This window comes from Xyrauchen texanus, chromosome 16, assembly GCF_025860055.1.
Source record: "Xyrauchen texanus isolate HMW12.3.18 chromosome 16, RBS_HiC_50CHRs, whole genome shotgun sequence".
Lineage (NCBI taxonomy): Eukaryota > Metazoa > Chordata > Actinopteri > Cypriniformes > Catostomidae > Xyrauchen > Xyrauchen texanus.
The window spans coordinates 22268074-22286566 of NC_068291.1; the positions used below are offsets into that span (position 1 = coordinate 22268074).

General features: G+C 37.8%; 1 protein-coding gene across 1 annotated transcript in view; it reads right to left on the reverse strand.

The window, feature by feature from the left end:
• The window catches only part of LOC127657123 (protein GREB1-like), a 44589-nt gene that overhangs the window by 2751 nt on the left and 23345 nt on the right, over window positions 1–18493 (reverse strand). Inside the window, exons 8-29 of the mRNA XM_052145777.1 lie at window positions 18017–18139; window positions 17473–17589; window positions 16274–16459; window positions 15189–15539; window positions 14453–14581; window positions 14281–14379; window positions 13984–14181; window positions 13179–13359; window positions 12914–13091; window positions 10945–11081; window positions 9375–9723; window positions 9006–9121; window positions 6866–7071; window positions 4998–5473; window positions 4808–4910; window positions 3960–4115; window positions 3714–3853; window positions 3090–3251; window positions 2390–2594; window positions 2118–2280; window positions 334–555; window positions 74–209 (exon numbers count right to left, since the gene is read on the reverse strand). Coding sequence (XP_052001737.1) covers window positions 74–209; window positions 334–555; window positions 2118–2280; window positions 2390–2594; window positions 3090–3251; window positions 3714–3853; window positions 3960–4115; window positions 4808–4910; window positions 4998–5473; window positions 6866–7071; window positions 9006–9121; window positions 9375–9723; window positions 10945–11081; window positions 12914–13091; window positions 13179–13359; window positions 13984–14181; window positions 14281–14379; window positions 14453–14581; window positions 15189–15539; window positions 16274–16459; window positions 17473–17589; window positions 18017–18139 — 4133 coding nt within the window. The remainder of the gene's footprint in view (window positions 1–73; window positions 210–333; window positions 556–2117; window positions 2281–2389; window positions 2595–3089; window positions 3252–3713; window positions 3854–3959; window positions 4116–4807; window positions 4911–4997; window positions 5474–6865; window positions 7072–9005; window positions 9122–9374; window positions 9724–10944; window positions 11082–12913; window positions 13092–13178; window positions 13360–13983; window positions 14182–14280; window positions 14380–14452; window positions 14582–15188; window positions 15540–16273; window positions 16460–17472; window positions 17590–18016; window positions 18140–18493) is intronic.

An 18493-nucleotide genomic window follows, 5' to 3' on the forward strand; every position in this document is an offset into this window, starting at 1 on the left:
TTGTATAGGTCAACAATATGAATGTGTTAGATAGATACAGTAAATTGGTTTTGGATTATGGCTCAATGCCTACCTTTGTCTTGATGATGAAGGTACCATATCCACCAATGGCAATCTGCTTCTTCATCACACTAAAGTTGTTAAACCTGCAAATGAGGAGACCTGCACTGTGGGCTCGCAGGTTGAAGTCTACATCATCACATGTGAAACTAGTGTCGAAAGAGAGGGAGAAAAACAGTGAATATTTGGACAGAAATGGATGAAAAACCAACCAAATTCATGGTATTTGGACTATTAGATGGATTAAAATAGATGGAAGTTGTAGGAACTCACCGGTTCTGATTGTACTGCACGTTTTGGGTGAGGTCCACATTGAGCAACAGAAAGTCATGTAGGTGTCCGCGTGAGAAGGGCTCTTTTTGTCCTCCGACCCCACCCCCCCGACTGGACCATTTCCTCATCCCACATAAGCCATATTGAGTGATGTCTGGAGAAGACTCCATGCGCTGAAGAACTTGTTTTAAAGACACATTTCTTTCTGTCCCTTCAGTACCACTGAAAACACAAACACACATCAGGTCAGACAAATTATCAAAAAAGCAATGACTCAAATTCTATTTTTGGTAAGACAAATGAGTTTTAAAACACTCTTTTGTGTAAATCTCTGAGTCTTGAGGCTATTAGTTTTGAATAGCAACTTTTTCACTTTGATATTAATAAAAAATTATCACTAGAATTTTTTTTACACAAATATAGCATTTCATCTTATTTACTTATACGATGACATAAGATTTCAGCTTTGTAAGTGTTGTAAGTGTTACCGTACTGTATATAATTTGTAATCTACATGATGAAGATTTATGGTGTGAGGATGTGGTTTATATATATATATATACACACACCATCAATCAACACCATGTAGATAACAAAATATATACAGTACGGTAACACTTACAATGAGCAATACTTACAGCACTTATTAATCTTGCTTTATATTACTGTCAACATATACTAATACATTTTTAACATAAAAAGCTGTATTCATGAACATTAGTTCCTATATTATGAACTAACTATGATCACATTTTTACACATTATCATTAACAAGATTAATACATGATATATAAATATATTGTTAATTGTTAGTTTATGATGCCAGATTTATTGCATATATATTGCTATTAATTGCATATTTTGAAAGTGCTGAAATTTGACAATGCAAAAATTTCAAATGCATTTATTTCCATTTTAGGAAATAAACAATATAAAGATAAAAATGCACTAAAATAGCACAAATTCAAGTAACATAAAAAGTTTCACAAAAGTCTAAGTTGACTAATTGAAAGAAATAGTCCCCACATAGGCTGCATTTTCATTGCAATGGGCATTTAATTTCTTAAACTCAAATCCTCCACAATATGAATCTGTCGGTAGACTGTGACTATCTGCTTTCCTACAGCAATGGCGAAGCTGCATTCATGATTCGTGTCAGGGCATTAATGCCAGTGCTGCTTTGAAATCCACATGAAGACAAAAATGTCTCATTCTGCGTTTTGTTGAAAGTTAAGACTTGACGTGCTTCTGTGGTAATTAAAATGTGCCTTACATAGAAATCAAGTATTGTTCAGCTTATCACAAGTTCCATCTGGGCTTTTGTACATTTTGTGCATTAAGAGGTCCTCTCTCCATAATTTTATCAAGAAAGCGCTGTTGTGTGTGTGCGGATAATCTTTTATTTACTGCTATAACAACCAACACGGCTCTATCATAGCAGAGAGCGTAACGGTCAACTAGCGTGTTACGACAGAATTTCACTGCGTTATGCTATTTTATGCTAAGCATTTTGGGCTCTGGTGTGTGTGTGTGCATCAGTGTAATGAATCCTGGTGGACACATTCCAAAGTTTCCGCCCTTTCAACAAGTGTTTATGATGGTTTGTATTGTATTAACAGTAAATTAGTTAATTGCGATTAAGAAAAATTATTTTTTCATGTTAATAACATGCGTTAAAGTTTTCATTCTGACAGCTCTAGTACTGTATTAACTTATGTTAACCAATAAAATAGATTGTTTTGTATAATTGTAGGTAATTGTAAAGACAATACAAAATCAAGCACCTTTTTGGGTCGACGTCTACACTGTTCCACATGACACAGCAGTCGTCTGCAAGGATGATGAACGGCCAGACATCTTGTGGCCGACTGCCGTGCTCCACTCTCCGGCTCCGCTCTAACTCTAGGTTATGATAGGACAGCTCTTTAATCAGGAAATGAGCTGCTCCTGAGAGAGAGACAGACACAAAGAGAAACATTTTGTTTTAGAAGATTAACACGTAAATTAAACAGGACTATATTTTATAAACTCACATCTACTACAGACTGATTGTTACCTATTCCAGCTCCATTGAAGATAGTGGGCAGGACAAGCATTATATGGTTGGGCCAGTATTTCTTGTACACAGCCATCTCATACTCTTTAATGACGAGAATGTGCAGGTGGGCAGCTCCTTCCATGGCATGATATAGATTGAACAGGCCATGTTCGTGGCGACCCGTGGTGGGTGTGAATATTGGACTTTTGATAGCATCGGGATTCTGTAAACATCAAAGTCAATTGCTTTTATTATTTGAATTAAATTACATTTTAGTCATTAAATAGTCTTTGGACATTTAGACAAGCTTTTAGAAAAAATATTTTCCAATTCCTATAATACGACATTTACCAGTTTGCATACCGAAACATATGTTTGAAAGTTATAGAATGAAAATGTTTCTGTATACATTCTTATCATAATTAGTCTTAAAGGTATAGTTCATAAAAAAAAAAAATTCTGTCATAATTTACTCACCCTCATTTTGTTCCAAACTCACTAATGTGGATCACTGGAGATGTTAGGAAATAGGTTTTTCAGTCACCATTCATTTTTATCGCATCTGACTTAGATTGCCATTCTGCTAACATAACATCTACTTTTGTTTTCCACAGAAGAAGGAAAGTCATAGAGGTTTGGAACTAAATGAGGGTGAGTAAATGATGACATAATGTTTATTTTGGGGTGAACTATCCATTTAACAGCACTGAAATCTTACCCAATCAGAGGTAAGGGGCAGTCGCATGCTCTCTAACTGTCCTCCTGATTGGCTGAAGGAGAAGTGATGCTCTTTGGATTTGGGAATGATGAAGTACAGTTGAATTGCCTCCCCAAGTAGAAGGTGAGAAAATGTAAAGGCATGTAGGGTGGACTCATACAGCTGGAAATACAGACAGACAGCATTTCCAATAGTTAAATAAAAACAATATCCAACATACAATCATATGTCGGAAACACTTTACAATAAGGTTCCATTTGTTACACTAATTAACAACATTAGTTAACATGAACTAACAAAAAACAATACAGCATTTATTATTAATCTTGATTAATGTTAATTTCAACATAGAATTATTTTTTAAATCAAAAGCGGTACGTGTTAACTTTACTTAAAGTACTAACATGAACTAACAATGAACAATTGTATTTTTATTAAATAACATTAAAAAAGATTAATAAATGCAATAAAAAAGATGTTGTTCATTGTAAGTTCATGCTACCTAATGAATTAACAAATGTTATTGTATGGAACCTACAATAAAGTGTAAAGTGTTACCCATATGTCTAATTACAGATTTAATAAGCATGGTATTTATTGCAAAATATATTATAAAAGATTTACCTGGTACTGTGGATTGAACCCCATATACTTGTGACACTGTTCACAATGATGGTACGTGTTGTATGCTGCATATTTGGAAAGTTTAATCCGTGCTGTGCGCCTGCGTAGATATACATCCTCTAGACGCCTGGAGTTTCCATCTAGAATAGTAATAACATTAAACTACTTTGATTCAAGAGATTATTTAAGTGGTAGCTCAATTGAACCACACTGTAACTGCAAATATGATTTTATTGATGGTCTCACCATCTGCATTTGGAGTGAATTCTGGTGAGTAGATCGTGCTGATGTCATCATATTTTGGATCATGGATGGTGTAATCGAAGGGCATCCCTCTAACAGTATCTGTGTTAGGCCACATTGCAATGGCTTGATGATATGGTACCAAATCTGTTTTACAATCTGAAGAAAAAATAATAAAACATAAAACTTTGATGAAAGTGGATGGGGCCCAGGGACAGCTATGGTCACCATTCCTTATATTGTATGCAAAAGATCAGTTGTGCGTAAAGTAATACGAATTTGAAATGACGAGTGTGACGAGGTGAGTAAATGATAACAGAATTTTATTTTTTTCTGTTTATGCTTTAAATTGACCCAAAAGTATAATAAATAAATACACAAACTTGTTCACAGCATCAATCACATTCACGCAAGAACTTGAGTTGTTTTAGCGCTAAACAACACAACAAGTTCTCATGTGAACATGCATGCATCTCTGAATTCTCTTATGCACTCATGAACATGCAACAGACATTAAGATCATGACACCAGACATGAAAGTCACTACTAAATTACCTAAATTGTTTTCCAAATGACTTGAGAATTGGAATATAATGAAAAAACCACATGGACTACTTTTATGATACTTCTGGGTCATTGTTTAAAGGAACAGTTGACCCAAAAATTTTAATTCTCTCATCATTTACTCACCCTGGACCTACAGCTGAGATATTCTTCTAAAAATATTTGTTTGTGTTCTGTAGAACAAAGAAATTCATACACATCTGAGATGGTATGAGGGTGAGTAAATTATGAGAGAATTTTCATTTTTGGGTGAAATATTCCTTAATGATTTGAACCTATATACTCACTACAGTTGATGTCCTCCTCATCATAGATGTCCACCTCCATGAGTCTGATCAGCATGCGAGACAGAATTCCCAGGAACTGCAGATATGCCCCAGTCTTCCCCACCTGAATGCACACAGCCATTGCCATTTTATTTCCCAATCAAATATTGACACTGCAATCTAATATTCAGTTTTCCAGGCACTCCCTTACCTGTGGTGGTCCACTGAGAAGCAGCCTCCTTGGGTGGAAGTTGTCTGTGCGACCTTCAGTCCGGTTACTGCTGTCCATGTGGTGGGGCTTGGGGATGGTCCATTGCCGATAGTATAGTGACTGCTCTGTGCAGGTCATCATCTTGCTAAGAAGGGGTCTAAAGGAGCTGGCCCACTCGACAGAGGAGTGAGGGAGGAAGGAGGTGGATTTGGGCAAACCACTGGAATCCACAATGGTGATGAGGTCATAGGCAGCCTTAGGGAGCAGAACCACAGGTGGGCGGCTCAGATTGCGAGCCCAGGAGCAGCTCTGCCGTAGAGGAGAGGCCTGAGAGGACGATGTACCGGAAGAGGAGGATTTTGACTGCTGCTTCTGGTTCGGCTGCTTTTCTGGGTCCAGAGGATTCCAGTCTGACTGGGGGTGCTGGGAACCAGTTGGGGAGGTGTTACTCAGGCTAGGGAGATGATCGTTGTTTACTATAGACCACCAGAGAGAGGTAAGGTCAGTGTGAGAGAATCTCCTACAAACCATATGCTGCAAGTAAAAACCATTAGGCTTTGTTCACACTGGACATTTTGAATCTTGAAATCCGATCTGACCATTCAGATTGAGGCCGATTCCATTGTCAGATTTCAAACAACATATAGATGTGGTTCAGATTGGATCAGGTTTTTTTTTTTTTGCTGTTGATCCTTCAAAAAACAAAATGGATTTGAGTTGGATATACCAAAAGTTTGGCTGACTACCTAAACAAAGCCTTAGATTCTACAAATTCACCAGTTTGAAGAACCTTTCCAAAAGCATTCCTCACTTTAAAGGAGCCAACACACCAGTCCCAAATCACTCACAACGCCAAGACCCATTTCATGTCACCCATTTCCCATGATTTATTAGTATTAAAATGAAGTAAGACATTCCACTCAGGGTACACATTTTTTGTATCAGTTATGTTTAATCAGAAAAAAAAGAAAGAAAAAAAAGTTTTTCAGGAGTCATTTTTGGAACTGATTTTACTTGGAAGAGTGATACAGAAACATACAGACATTTGCCATGAATCAAGCACCTTGGTTAATCAGGTTTTCAGCTAACAGCCCAGATACCAAGTGTTAAAGTTGTTAATGTAGATTTTTTTATATTGATTGGTTGATCAGTTACATTCAGTTTGAGTCATTAAATGTCCTGGATTATTGGAAATGACCCTGAGGGGAAAACAGGTCTACCAATGTGGACGAAGTCGTTGATGTGGAAAATCTCCATTTCCACTATCTTACATGAAGTGTTGGATGACAGAGAGATGTTGGAGCCTTGGGAGAGAATCCTCTTCCTCCCAAAAGCTCTGCTGAAGATTGTGTTAAAAACACAGTTGGCATGAAGGTGAGCCAACCACCCAAATCGCAGTCTAACAACCTAATATTCTGGCTCGCTGGCTACCAGAAGTTTTCAAGGAGAGTTTCGAGCAGGTGGGTGTGTGGTGTAAAATAGTTCTATTTGATCCAGAATTTCCAATGTGGTTTGATCATGGTAATGACAACATAATCTCATATAAAAGTCATATAAAGTGAATTCACCAATAAGGAATTCATGGTGCACATACTGTATTCACATCAGAATGGTCTATGCTCAGAGTTTAGTTAATTTAAGCAATACCAAACAAGCTATTTGAATTATTAAGTAATTAACATTTTAGACACAATGTGGTCAGTTGTTTTGTTTATTTTTGCTCAACCAATGAAAATAGTTCCATTAAATGTTGCATTTACAGTAATGTGTCTTGGAATGCCTTTTCCCCAATCAAATTAGTGGAAAGGCACTAAATTTTATAATAATAATAATATACAATTCTGGTTTTCTGAGTTTTGAATACTGACCATCCCCCACAACCTCCTCCTCCTCATTGTCAGTGCTGCTGTGTTTTTCAGGGTCACTCTCAGACAGGTCACTGGGCACATGGGGCCCATGTTGGCTGTCTTGTTTTGCCTTCAGTAAGTATGCAGCCAGTCCCAGCTCCTGCTCTAGAGTGGTGCGCTGTAGAGACCAGCAGCTGATAACACGCAGATCACAGTACTTCAGAGACCTGTGGACAGAGGAAAACATGAGTGAGGGCTAAACTTACCTGTTTTAAATCTAAATGAATAATGCTTAAAGCTAAAGTTTGCAATTTCTGCTACACTAGCATTGCCAAAAGGAATTGGAAAAATCTATCCCTGTTATCCATTGAATTGTCAGTCTACTCAGTCCATCGGTTGAACCAATGTTGCAGTGTTGAAACACAGTTTACACATTTGAGAAAATGCACCTACAAGTAACAATTGTCTCTGCATATTACGCTTGTTTAGTGGAAAGTATTTTAACATAGAAGAAATTGGTTACTTCAGCTTTGAGTTCTACAAAGTATGAATCATTAACTTCAAGATATATTTGGATGGCAAGGATATGCTTAGATTTAAAGTGATTTATAAATTTGGGCTAAATACTGAAAGCTAAATACTGATTAACCACTGTTATGCAGCATTAGTGTGCTGAATCAAAATATTATGTGTTGGATTTACAATAAAATCATTTAAATTAGTGCTGTCAATAGGGTTGGGAGGGTTACTATTGAAATGTATTCCACTACAGATTACAGAATACATATTGTAAAATGTAATTTGTAATGTATTCCGTTAGATTACTCAATGTCAGTTTAACATATTCTAAATAATTAACATTATGTTTCCCAAAGTCTACGTGGGAGGTTTTGGAGATAGTTAAGGCTTTACGTGCTTCTGTAGTAATTAAAATGCACCTTACATAGGTTCCATCCTGGCTTTTTTGTACATTAAATAGCATTAAGAGCTCTTTCTCCATCATCTTATCACTGACAGGGAAGCACTGTTCTATGTGATTGTTGTATACCCGTCAGGGTAATGGCTCCGGCTGGACACATTACAGAGGTCCCGCCCTTCCAAGAAGTGTTTATACTAGTTAATGCTGTATTAATGGTAAATGTGTTAATCGCAATTTCATAATCTTATGAAATTAGAATGTTAAACTTTTTTAAGTAATCACATGCGTTAATAAATTAACTCCGAAAGCACTCATTTTTTTAAGTAATAATTTTCAGCCTAACTGAGTAGTGGCTGATGCCAGGAGAAAATGGGACAAAACAACAAATAATTTTTCAGAGTGACTTTTTGCATTTGATGTAAATAGCCCCTGCCACACAACATGGCTATTTGCACTCAAATAGTCTGGTGGAAAAACAGAAATGGAAGACAAACTGCTCCCACTAGTGTTGCTGGTGTGGAAATTAGTTTTTGTGTGTGTGGATGACCCGGGTCAAATCCACCTTTTGTCCCACTTTTCCCCATCCTGTTTCTTGTCCTCACTCTTAATATTTCCTTTAATAGTAACAGTAAATACAAATAAATATAAAAGGTTGATTTCCTTACAGTGATTTGTCACGGTGACTCCAGGGAGTTGAGAGAAAGGTTTGATCCGGGTAAAATTAACGATAGTTTTACTATAGTAATATTGTAGTAACCATGTTTTTTGGCGGAAGGGTTAGGGTTAGTTTTATGCAATTTACCATGGCATTACTACAGTAATATGGTGTTAATATAGTATCCATGTTTGATTTTTTGGTTACTATGATTTAACTACAAAATACTAGGGTGAACCTATGGTTACTCTAGTAAAACCATGGTTGATTTTTGTAAGTGAAGGTTAAGTTTAGGGGTAAGGGTTGGTATAGGGTGTCTGTGGCACTCTAAATAAACAAGCTGCAGTAATGTCCCTATACTGTATGTTAGTGTTTCAATAGCGGTGCAAATATCATCTAACACTATTTGCACTTAGTGTGAGGAAGATGCTTTTTGTTTCTATTTACACTTAGTGCAAATAGCCACTGCCATCATTATAATAACATATATAAACTATATAAAAATAGTTTGCTTCATGAAACTGGGTATATGCCTATTATTTTCTGCAGTTTTTGCAGTTCTGCAAGTTATTCTTTGTTTTGTTTACCTAGGTAGAGATTCACCAAGCGGATCCATGCCAGTTAGGATGAGGATACAGGGTAAGGCCTCCAGCTCTAGAAATGTACGAGGAGCCCAGTCTGGATCCAGGATCTTAAGCCAGACCTACAGACATATAAAGACCAACAGGATCCATGTTGAGGAGTATATCAGGAAGAATATGACAAGAGTGACACTTCTGATATATATTTAATAATTTCAGTGCTGTTTGCTCAGTTGTTACCTGAATTATGCTACCTGAAGACCTTGTTTTATATCTAAACATATGATGTGACTAACATCTACTAGAATTAGTTATGCTATAGAATTAAAACCTAAGCACTGGCACATTCCAGTTAACATCAAACATGGTAAATACCCTCAGCTGGTCCAGGAAGTGTTTTCCCACAGTGATAGCAGAGCATGGATCTCCCAGGATGATTTCAAACTGCTTGTGCAGGCCGAGTCTGTTGCGAACATGACAAAGGCGCTGGTGAGCAAGGGCAGCGAGGGCAGGCGAGGGGATCCTCAGAAGCAACATGTGACCGTGGCGGCTGGGGCACCGCTGAGATGTGTTGAGGAGGCACTGTACCATCTCCAGTGTCTCCACTGAGATGTGCTTCTGCAGAGCTTGTAAGGCCTGACCGCCCGTTGTGGCCATCAGTGCCAGAGAGTAATGCTGGATAAGCACATGGGTGCGAATCACTGCACTGTGCAGCTTTGGGAACCTGATGAGAAATAAGAAGAGTTCTCAATGGGAGTTTATGCAGTCTGCTAAAACTTTATACTTTTAGGTACCAAAATTCTGGGACCACAAGTGAAAATGCTTCTATTTTGCATTTCTCTCATTTAAAGGGATAGTTCACCCAAAAATGAAAATTCTGTCATCATTTACTCATGACTTTCTTTCTTCTACTGATCACAAACAAAGATTTTTAGATAAATATCTCAGCTCTGTAGGGCAATACAATGAAAGTGAATGGTAAACAGAAGTTTGAAGTTCCAAAAAGCATATAAAGGCAGCATAAAAGTAATCCATATGACTTCAGTGTTTAAATCAATATCTTCAGAAGCAATATGATAGGTGTGGGTGAAAAGTCCTTATTTAAGTCCTTTTTTCTTTAAATCTCCACTTTCACACTCTTCTTTTGTTTTTGAAAATATTCATTCATTGAGCATATTGCCACCTACTAGGCAGGGAGGAGAATTAATAGTAAAAAAATGGACTCATTGATCAGTTTCTCACCCACACCTATCATATCGCTTCTGAAGATATAAATTTAACAACTGGAGTCGTATGGATATCTTTTATGCTGCCTTGAAGCACTTTTTGGAGCTTCAAAGTTCTGGCAACCATTCAATTGCATTGTATGGACCTTTAGAGCTAAAATATTCTTCTAAAAATGTTCATTTGTGTTCATCAGAATAAAGAATGTCATACATATCTGGGATGGCATCAGGGTGAGTAAATAAGAGAATTTAAATTTTTCATGTAACAATTAGATTGAAAGTTGAATTGAAAAAATAACATGAATTTCTTAGTATTTAGTAAGTCAACCTTCTGCTTTAATGGCAGCAAGCCCTCGAGCTGGTGTGGATTCCACAAGTTTGTACAAAACCTGATTATTCATGTTATTCCATGGTAATTTATGTTATTTGATTAGAGACTTTGAAATAGTGCTGAATCTTAAATATGATATTTCTTATTAATTTTACATCATAACGTTTTGTTTTGTTTTGAATTCCCCAAAACCCTAAAACTCTCTGTTTATTTCTAGATTTCAGTTAGATTCTGAATCTCAGATTCATATATATATATATATAGCTATCCACTATAAAAGATTTGGATAATATTGTATTATATGCAATAAATACAATAAATATCAATTTAGAGCTTCACCAGGGATGCAAACTCATGAGAGGTGAAAAAGGTGGCACAGAAAATATACCTCTCCTCCAGGGCAGTAGCCATGCTCTCAAACGAGCTGTCATATCTCAGCAGAGGAAGGCCGCTGCCAGAGCGTGTCGTCTCCAACAGCTCTGATACACCGAAATACTTTGTCTTTTCATGATACAGATCCACATCCTAGATAAAAATAAACAGATAGGCTATATGTAAAATTATAAGGAACTAGCAAAAAGCTGGGGTAGTTGATGGCCAATAGGGTTTTTTCAATGGCTGATATTGATACCGATATCTAGAACAGTGTTTCCCAAAAATGTTTCTGCCATGGCACACTTTTTACACACCACTATCCCACTTAAGCTAACCATTGTCAATATTTTTCCTTTTCAAGAACTTGTCCATGTTTTCTGTCCGGTTTAGTAGCGTGTTTACTTTTAATGTTTGAAATTTGGCTATGCAAAAAACAACAACAACAACAAGACACACAGTGCTTGTGTTAGACATTCTCATTGTCCGTCATTTTGACGGACGGGGTTGTAAAAATTCCATCATAATCTATTATTACCTGTCATATTAATTTTCATATTTAAATGATAATAAGACATTTAATGGCTTTTATTTTCATTCACATTTTAATTTTTAATCATGAATTTACAGGATGAGCATATAGCAGATTATGCATTTATTTATTTATGAAGCGAACAGATGAACAACAGAGACACCACACGAAGCAGATGAATGTTTTTTCCCCCCGCAGTGACAGCGGGGGCCACTAAAACACGACATATGAACAACGCGATATTACAAAAAACAAATACGATTAAAATATGAACAAAACACGTAAAAAATGAACTGAACAGAACTCAATCGACAACTCAAACCTTCCTCCTGGTCCGTATCGACTTAAAACTCAGGAGACTTGTGCTGAGTCAATTGTCATTAGATTTAGCATCTTTGCCTCAGACATGTGACTTCTCGTGGCAGTTTTAATTCAGTTCTGGAGTCTGAACCGAGCGTCAAGCGCCACATTGCCTTCCACATGACAAGAGTTGCAGAAAGCGTCACAGGCGGGTTTGCCACGAGTTTGCCACGTTAAAAAAGCGGGAGGTGTGCACAATAAAACATTGACAACATGTATTTGGAAGAGGGAAAAATGCTTGCAGTTACTTTGATAGCAGAAAGTAATAAAGGACTTGTTTATGTTTAGATCTAAGTGTTTTCTTGGTGAATTTATGTTAGTACAATAACTGGGGTCTCTGATATTCGTAAACGATAAGGTAATATTTAATTAAAAGAAATTATGATACATTATGTCTCTTCACAAATGTATACAGTTTTTAAATATTTAGTGTTGCTTAGTACTCTCAAAAACATTATTGATGAAGTAAAAACGTGTGTGTGATAAACACTTTGGTGTTAAGTCACTTCATAGACTTCAATGTATTCTGCAGCGCTGACGTGAGTCATGTGAAAGTCCCTTAATGCGTATAAATATCACTCACTTTTGCACATTAATCATTGCTCTGAACAATCACAAAAGTGACCGATTATGGTTTCAAAATGGTGAATTTCTCTGTAAGGTGAGGAGTTTTGTTCCCTGAAATTATTATAATTTGTTTTTCATTTATTTATATTTTTTCTGGAATTTTATAATGTTCCAAAAAACACTGGTCTAGAAGGCAGGATGGTAAAAGGCCAGTATTTATAATATAATACAATTTAACAATAACAAAATTAGACATACATTAAACCTACATAAAAGGTGCCATTGTGTCTCATGCACATTACGTAGGGTATTCAATCCATTCCAATTATACAATAAGCCCATACGGATGCATTCGATGCAAGTGCACTATGACTGCTCTGTGATACTGTTTAGTAATTCCAGACAATGCTCACAAAGTTACAAACACGAGTTGCATGCGGACAGTCAGCACTGATTGTGCTGATTACGGCACGCGGATAACCAAAGTATACTTTAGCCTTAGTATGTTATTATGCAGTATTCTTACATTATTAAAGGCAGAAGGCCAGTGGATCTCATTGTAAGGGCTGATACGTGTGTACTGAGTCTGCAAAGCGAAAGGGAACGAGGTCACGTGGAGAGTCAGGATGTTGGGTGCATCTCTAATCTGCCTGCAGTTCAGCAGACTGTCCACTAGTCCTAAGTCTCCTCCACTGTACTGTCCACTGTATTAAAAATAAAGATTAAGAGACAGTTAAACCAACAGCCAAACATAGAAGTGGGTTCAATGACAATAAGGTGTGGTCTGATACCTGCTAATGTCCCAGTGTGCATGGTCATGCACCAGTATAAAAAGTGTGTAGGGGCTCATCTTGGACTTCTGAATCAGGCTGTTGATCTTTCCCACAGCACTTTGGTTTAGCTTCACCACATACTGCTCAGCCTCCTTCAGTGATAAGCAGTTTTGGTCAAGCCCCAATTCTCGTAACACACCTGCAAATACAACAGCAGCAGTGATATATATTGCCAGGTTCAGATCGTATCTATGGAGGATGTCATGAAGTATCAGGCCAAAAACTTAAAGTTGATGTAAATCAGTGTTAGAAGTTCAAATGGGTCAAACTGGCCTGCAAGTCCAGGCTTACAGGAATAGTACACATATGTTCACAGTGGCTTGCATGAGAACTTACATTGTTTAGTGCTAAAAACTAGTTCTCACGTGAACATGCATACCACTGTGAACAAGCACATCTCATAGCGCACATGAACGTGCAACAAATGTCAAGATTTTCACTCAAAAAAATTACTTTAATCAAATGCCTTCAGAAGACTTGGAATATGATGCACAAGTTGCATGGATACCTTATATGATACATTTGAGTCCTTTTTTAAGCTTTATAGTCAGTAGCTATCAACTGCCAATGGTTTTACCAAGCTGTGATGGAAGCTTAATGCTAACGGCTATTTAAGAAAATATGGATATTGTATATGTCCCACTTAAAATTCCTGTTTAAATAGGAAATATGTCAAAACAAATTGTGCTTGTAGAATCTTTAAACCCCTCCTCCTGGTATCTGTGCAGTGTTGAATGATGGGTACTGATTGGTGGTACTCTACCTGAGTTCCACAGGTGAAGGACAACTTGATGAAAGGTGACCTCTGAAGGTGGAACGCAGATTAAAAACTCAACCTTGTCAAAGGAACCCAGATCCAGGTTCTGTGTGCTGGAATCAGCAATGGCACAAACGTGGGAAAGCAACTTCCGTGCAACAGCGAGCTGAATGGGCCGAATCTCATGCCACTCAACAAAATATTCTATTTAGAGACAAAACTCTTAAGCATTAATGCTGCATGATTCATGCTGCAGTTATTTAATGTAAAAAGGCATCAACTTGAACACACAAAATAACTGACCAGCACACGTTGGTGTAGGGCTGTCTGATGGATCTAGACCACAATAGTGAAAAGAGTTCTCAAGACTGGCTTTCTCCAGCAACGCCTCCACATCTCCATCTGATAAGCATTGCAAGGAAATCAGTTATACTGTACAGAGAAAAGAGCTGAACTAAGAAATGTGTGGTCTTACCTTGACCCAGAGAACTGAAAAAGGGCCCAAGCTCTGCTGCCATTCCAGAAGACAGCTCATGGGTGATCTCTCTCACATAATCACTTGGAGAAAGAAAGCTCTCAGCTAGAACACGTGTCTGGTGCTTCCCTGTGTGAAAAATAAAATGACAAGATGTGATGTATGACAAAATTTCATTTTAAGGAAGAAACAAATCCAGTCTTGTTCTATGGTGCAGTACAGGTCATAAATAAAGGGAAATAAAATGAGTTGTTAAGCATAATCAAAGATGCAAATCAATTATTTATTTATTTTTTAACAACTGTTTTTTAACAACTTTCCAATCAATGGTATATGCATAAAAGTTTCTTCTTCAGAACACTATGTGGTGGTGACAAATCTGAAATATGCATAACATTAAGCTGCCTTAAGAACAATATGAGGAACAAAATCACAATGTTTCTACACACTTTTGTGACCGATGCAGTTTCACTGTAACAAATGACCTGCACCGTTTGCCACATAATATCTAAATGGCAGGTTAGAAATATTAATTACTTTTTTCATTTTTCTCAATTCGCCTGCCTTTGGCAGGTGTGTCAAAATGTTAATTTTGAACGCTGAATTATACAGTTTGAAGCATGTCAAGTGAATGCTGCAAATTTGCTTGTGTTAAAATTCTAGAAAGACGTTTAGATACCAAAAACGTATCTATACCATTACCATTCACTGTTTGGAAATTAAGTGACCCACATACCTGTCACCACCACACATGACTCTATCTCCTGACTCCTGTTCATGCAGATGATCACCACATAATTAGTCTGGCTCAATCTCCCATCCACCAGCCTGTGAAAGGTGTCCTCCAGCCCTTCGGCCAGAGAGGGCGCTGTGTCCAGCACCAGGACTCCTTCCCCACATGAGCTGGTGGCGAGTTTGGCCAGCCAGGGGAGCTGAGAGGGGGTGAGGGGCTGGGCCAGACAGGGAAGAGGAGGAGGAAACTGTACATGGGTCTGCTGGTACTGCCGGATGTCCGTCAGATGTGACTCACGCCAGGAGCGCATGAAGATCTGCTCCAGGTCTTCCATCAGAGGAACCTGGTCAGGTGCTGTTGTAACATGATACACAAGTACACTTAAATTTGAAATCCATAAGCTTCAATAAGGGACCATCATTATAATAATTATATATAATTATACAACAGTTAGTTTCAGTCCTCGGATCTGATTGGACGAGAGGCGTTCCAAGAGTGCTGATAAAAGAGACATGTCAGCTCTAGGATGCTTCACTGTTTATATCACTCCGCTTGTGGTCCTGGCATTTCAAACTTAAGTGTAAGAGCAGCTACATGTGGGGATTTTGATTCATCTCTGTGACATTAAAGATTTTAGCCAGCGGGTGGTGACAAAAGGCCGTTATTTATGTGTTATGAGTGAGTTGAGGTGATGTTGAGAGAGACTGCACTGTCAGTCAGTGCGCAAGTTTCACTGATGTAATCGGCTTTTCTATGTAATCCATGTACACCCATGTAAACCATGATCGCTCGGATTACTACTACACTACAGCTGAGAAACAGTGTTAAACTAACAGCTACAGCATTACAGCATTACTTTATTAGGTACACCTACTTATTCATGTGATTATCTAATCAGCCATTTGTGTGGCAGCAGTGCAATGTATAAAATCATTGCAGATATGAGTCAGGTCCTTCCAGTGGGCACAGGCTCATCAAAACTAGATAGTTAGAGACTGGAAAAACATAGCCTTGTCTGATAAATCTCGATTCCTGTGTGGAATGTGCATGTATTTTAAGTAGGCACATTGAAACACTGCGGTTCTCACCGAGCTGCACTAGATAGTAGACAGTCAGCAGGATCTGCATCTCAGTGGAGATGGGCTGAATGGAAGCAGCTCCATATTGCTCATAGACGCGAGGGAGGTTCTGAGAGCTGTGGTAGCACTTCTGCAGCAGGCCACTCACCAGCACGTCCCCGAGATTCCCACATAAATGTGGCAGTGACCCATGCCCTGTAGACAAACAGATACACGCACACACACACACACACACACACACACACACACACAGTGTAATTTAACAGCTGGCCCAGGATAAAGTTGTGGGAACTGCTATTAGATACTGTTCGCGGAAATAAAAAGCAACCAGACTGAAGAGATGGCAAATGGATTGCTTTAGAGGGACATTTCACCCAAAAATGAAAAATCTAACTTACCCTCATGTTGTTCTAATTACAAATCTACAGTTTATGACTTGTGGAACACAAGAAGATGTTAGGCAGATTGTTAGCCTCAGCCACCATTTATTTTCATTGTACTGAAAAAAGATGCAATGAAAGCAAATGGTGACTGTGACTAAAATACTGTCTAATATCTCCTTTTGTGTTATATGGAGCAAACTCAGTCATATAGCTTTGGATGAGGGTGTGTAAATGATGACAGAATAAAACAAAATTGGGTGAACTATACCTTTAATATTTGTTGAATTTTTTAAGTAAAATTAGATGAGAAAGTATTTTAACATTAACAGGAGTGGTGGTGGTGGTGTAGTGGTCTAAACCACATAACTGGTAATCAGAAGGTCGTTGGTTCAAACCCCACAGCCTTGAGCAAGGCACTTAACTCCAGGTTGCTCTGGGGGATTTGTCCCTGTAATAAGTGCACTTTAAGTTGCTTTGGATAAAAGCGTCTGCCAAATGCATAAATGTAAATGTAAGAATTACACACTTCACCTTCAAAGAACATAAATACTGCAATTATCACATTACAGCTAAATCATTTGAAGAAGAAAAACGTATTTCCTTCTATTCATTTATAACAGGAAAATCGTACGTGACAAAAATACAGCCTTTTCCTTCCAAAAATACATCTTTGTTGATTTACAGAAAATGTTTTGAATATTTTTGAATACATTTGAAGATTCTCAGAAAATATGATAACTGTTTGCTTCTCAGATAATTTGTTCATGTCATGGCCAAAGGTGAAAAAAAAAGAATGCAAGAATGAAAAACTGTGGTAAGTTTCACCTTTAAAAATGACTGGACGCAGTCCACAGGTCTGGAGCAGGTGATCAGGCAATGCAACAGACGCCCCTGGGGCAAGAGGTGGTGAGGAGCCCAGAGAACCTGATGCCACACTGTCACCTGAGAACAAGCACATACACACTTGATATAGTCTCATTAACACTTACTTGAATGAAGTGGTCCGAGCACACACACCCATGCACACATTCTTTAATAATTCTTATAATTATCATCCAATCTAATCACAATGCATCTTTTAGGTATTATGTAATATCAAAAAACATCTTGTAATTTTAAAGTCCTTCTAAGTCAAAACATCTGTTTACTGTCAGTATACTCTATTGAGAGAATCACATAAGAACATTCTGTTCTGATTCAATTAAAAGGCAAACATATAAAATTATGATGCTCTCTTTGGCAGAACCTTTGCTGCTGTCAGATCACATCAGAGGTACACTTAAATTCATAACACATAAGAAGGAAATTAAAGAGTGCAGTTGAGTTTGAGCCAGTCAAGCTACAATGATGGACATATGAATGTGTCTACCCGATTTAGTGCCGTTGGTCGTGCTGGTGGTAACGGGTCTGGGGGTGGCTTCTGTCAGAGCAGAGGATTCTGGGGACCATCCCTTATGTCTCTTCTTGGGAGGCCCAGAATTTACCATGGAGCCTTGAAAAATGGCGCAATTGGTCAATATGATTTAAAATAAAAACATCTATTTTTCTGTCTGTCTGTCAAGCAACTGCATAACAACACCCTAACAATGCCCTCGTAACAACCTAGAACACCTTGATAGGTATTCTAGATATTTTATTCTAATGAGCAAAGAACAATACAATAAAATTAGCTCTCAAGAGGGTTTTGGTGTCATAGGAAGTAATTATTATGTTAAATATTAACCTGATTGTAAACGCAGGCACATGTGCCCCTTTATATGCAATGAGAAGCCGAAAAGATGGGGCGATGTGTTAAATCCTAAAGAAAACCAAAGCATCAGGAAGGAAGTCTCATGTTTTACAACAC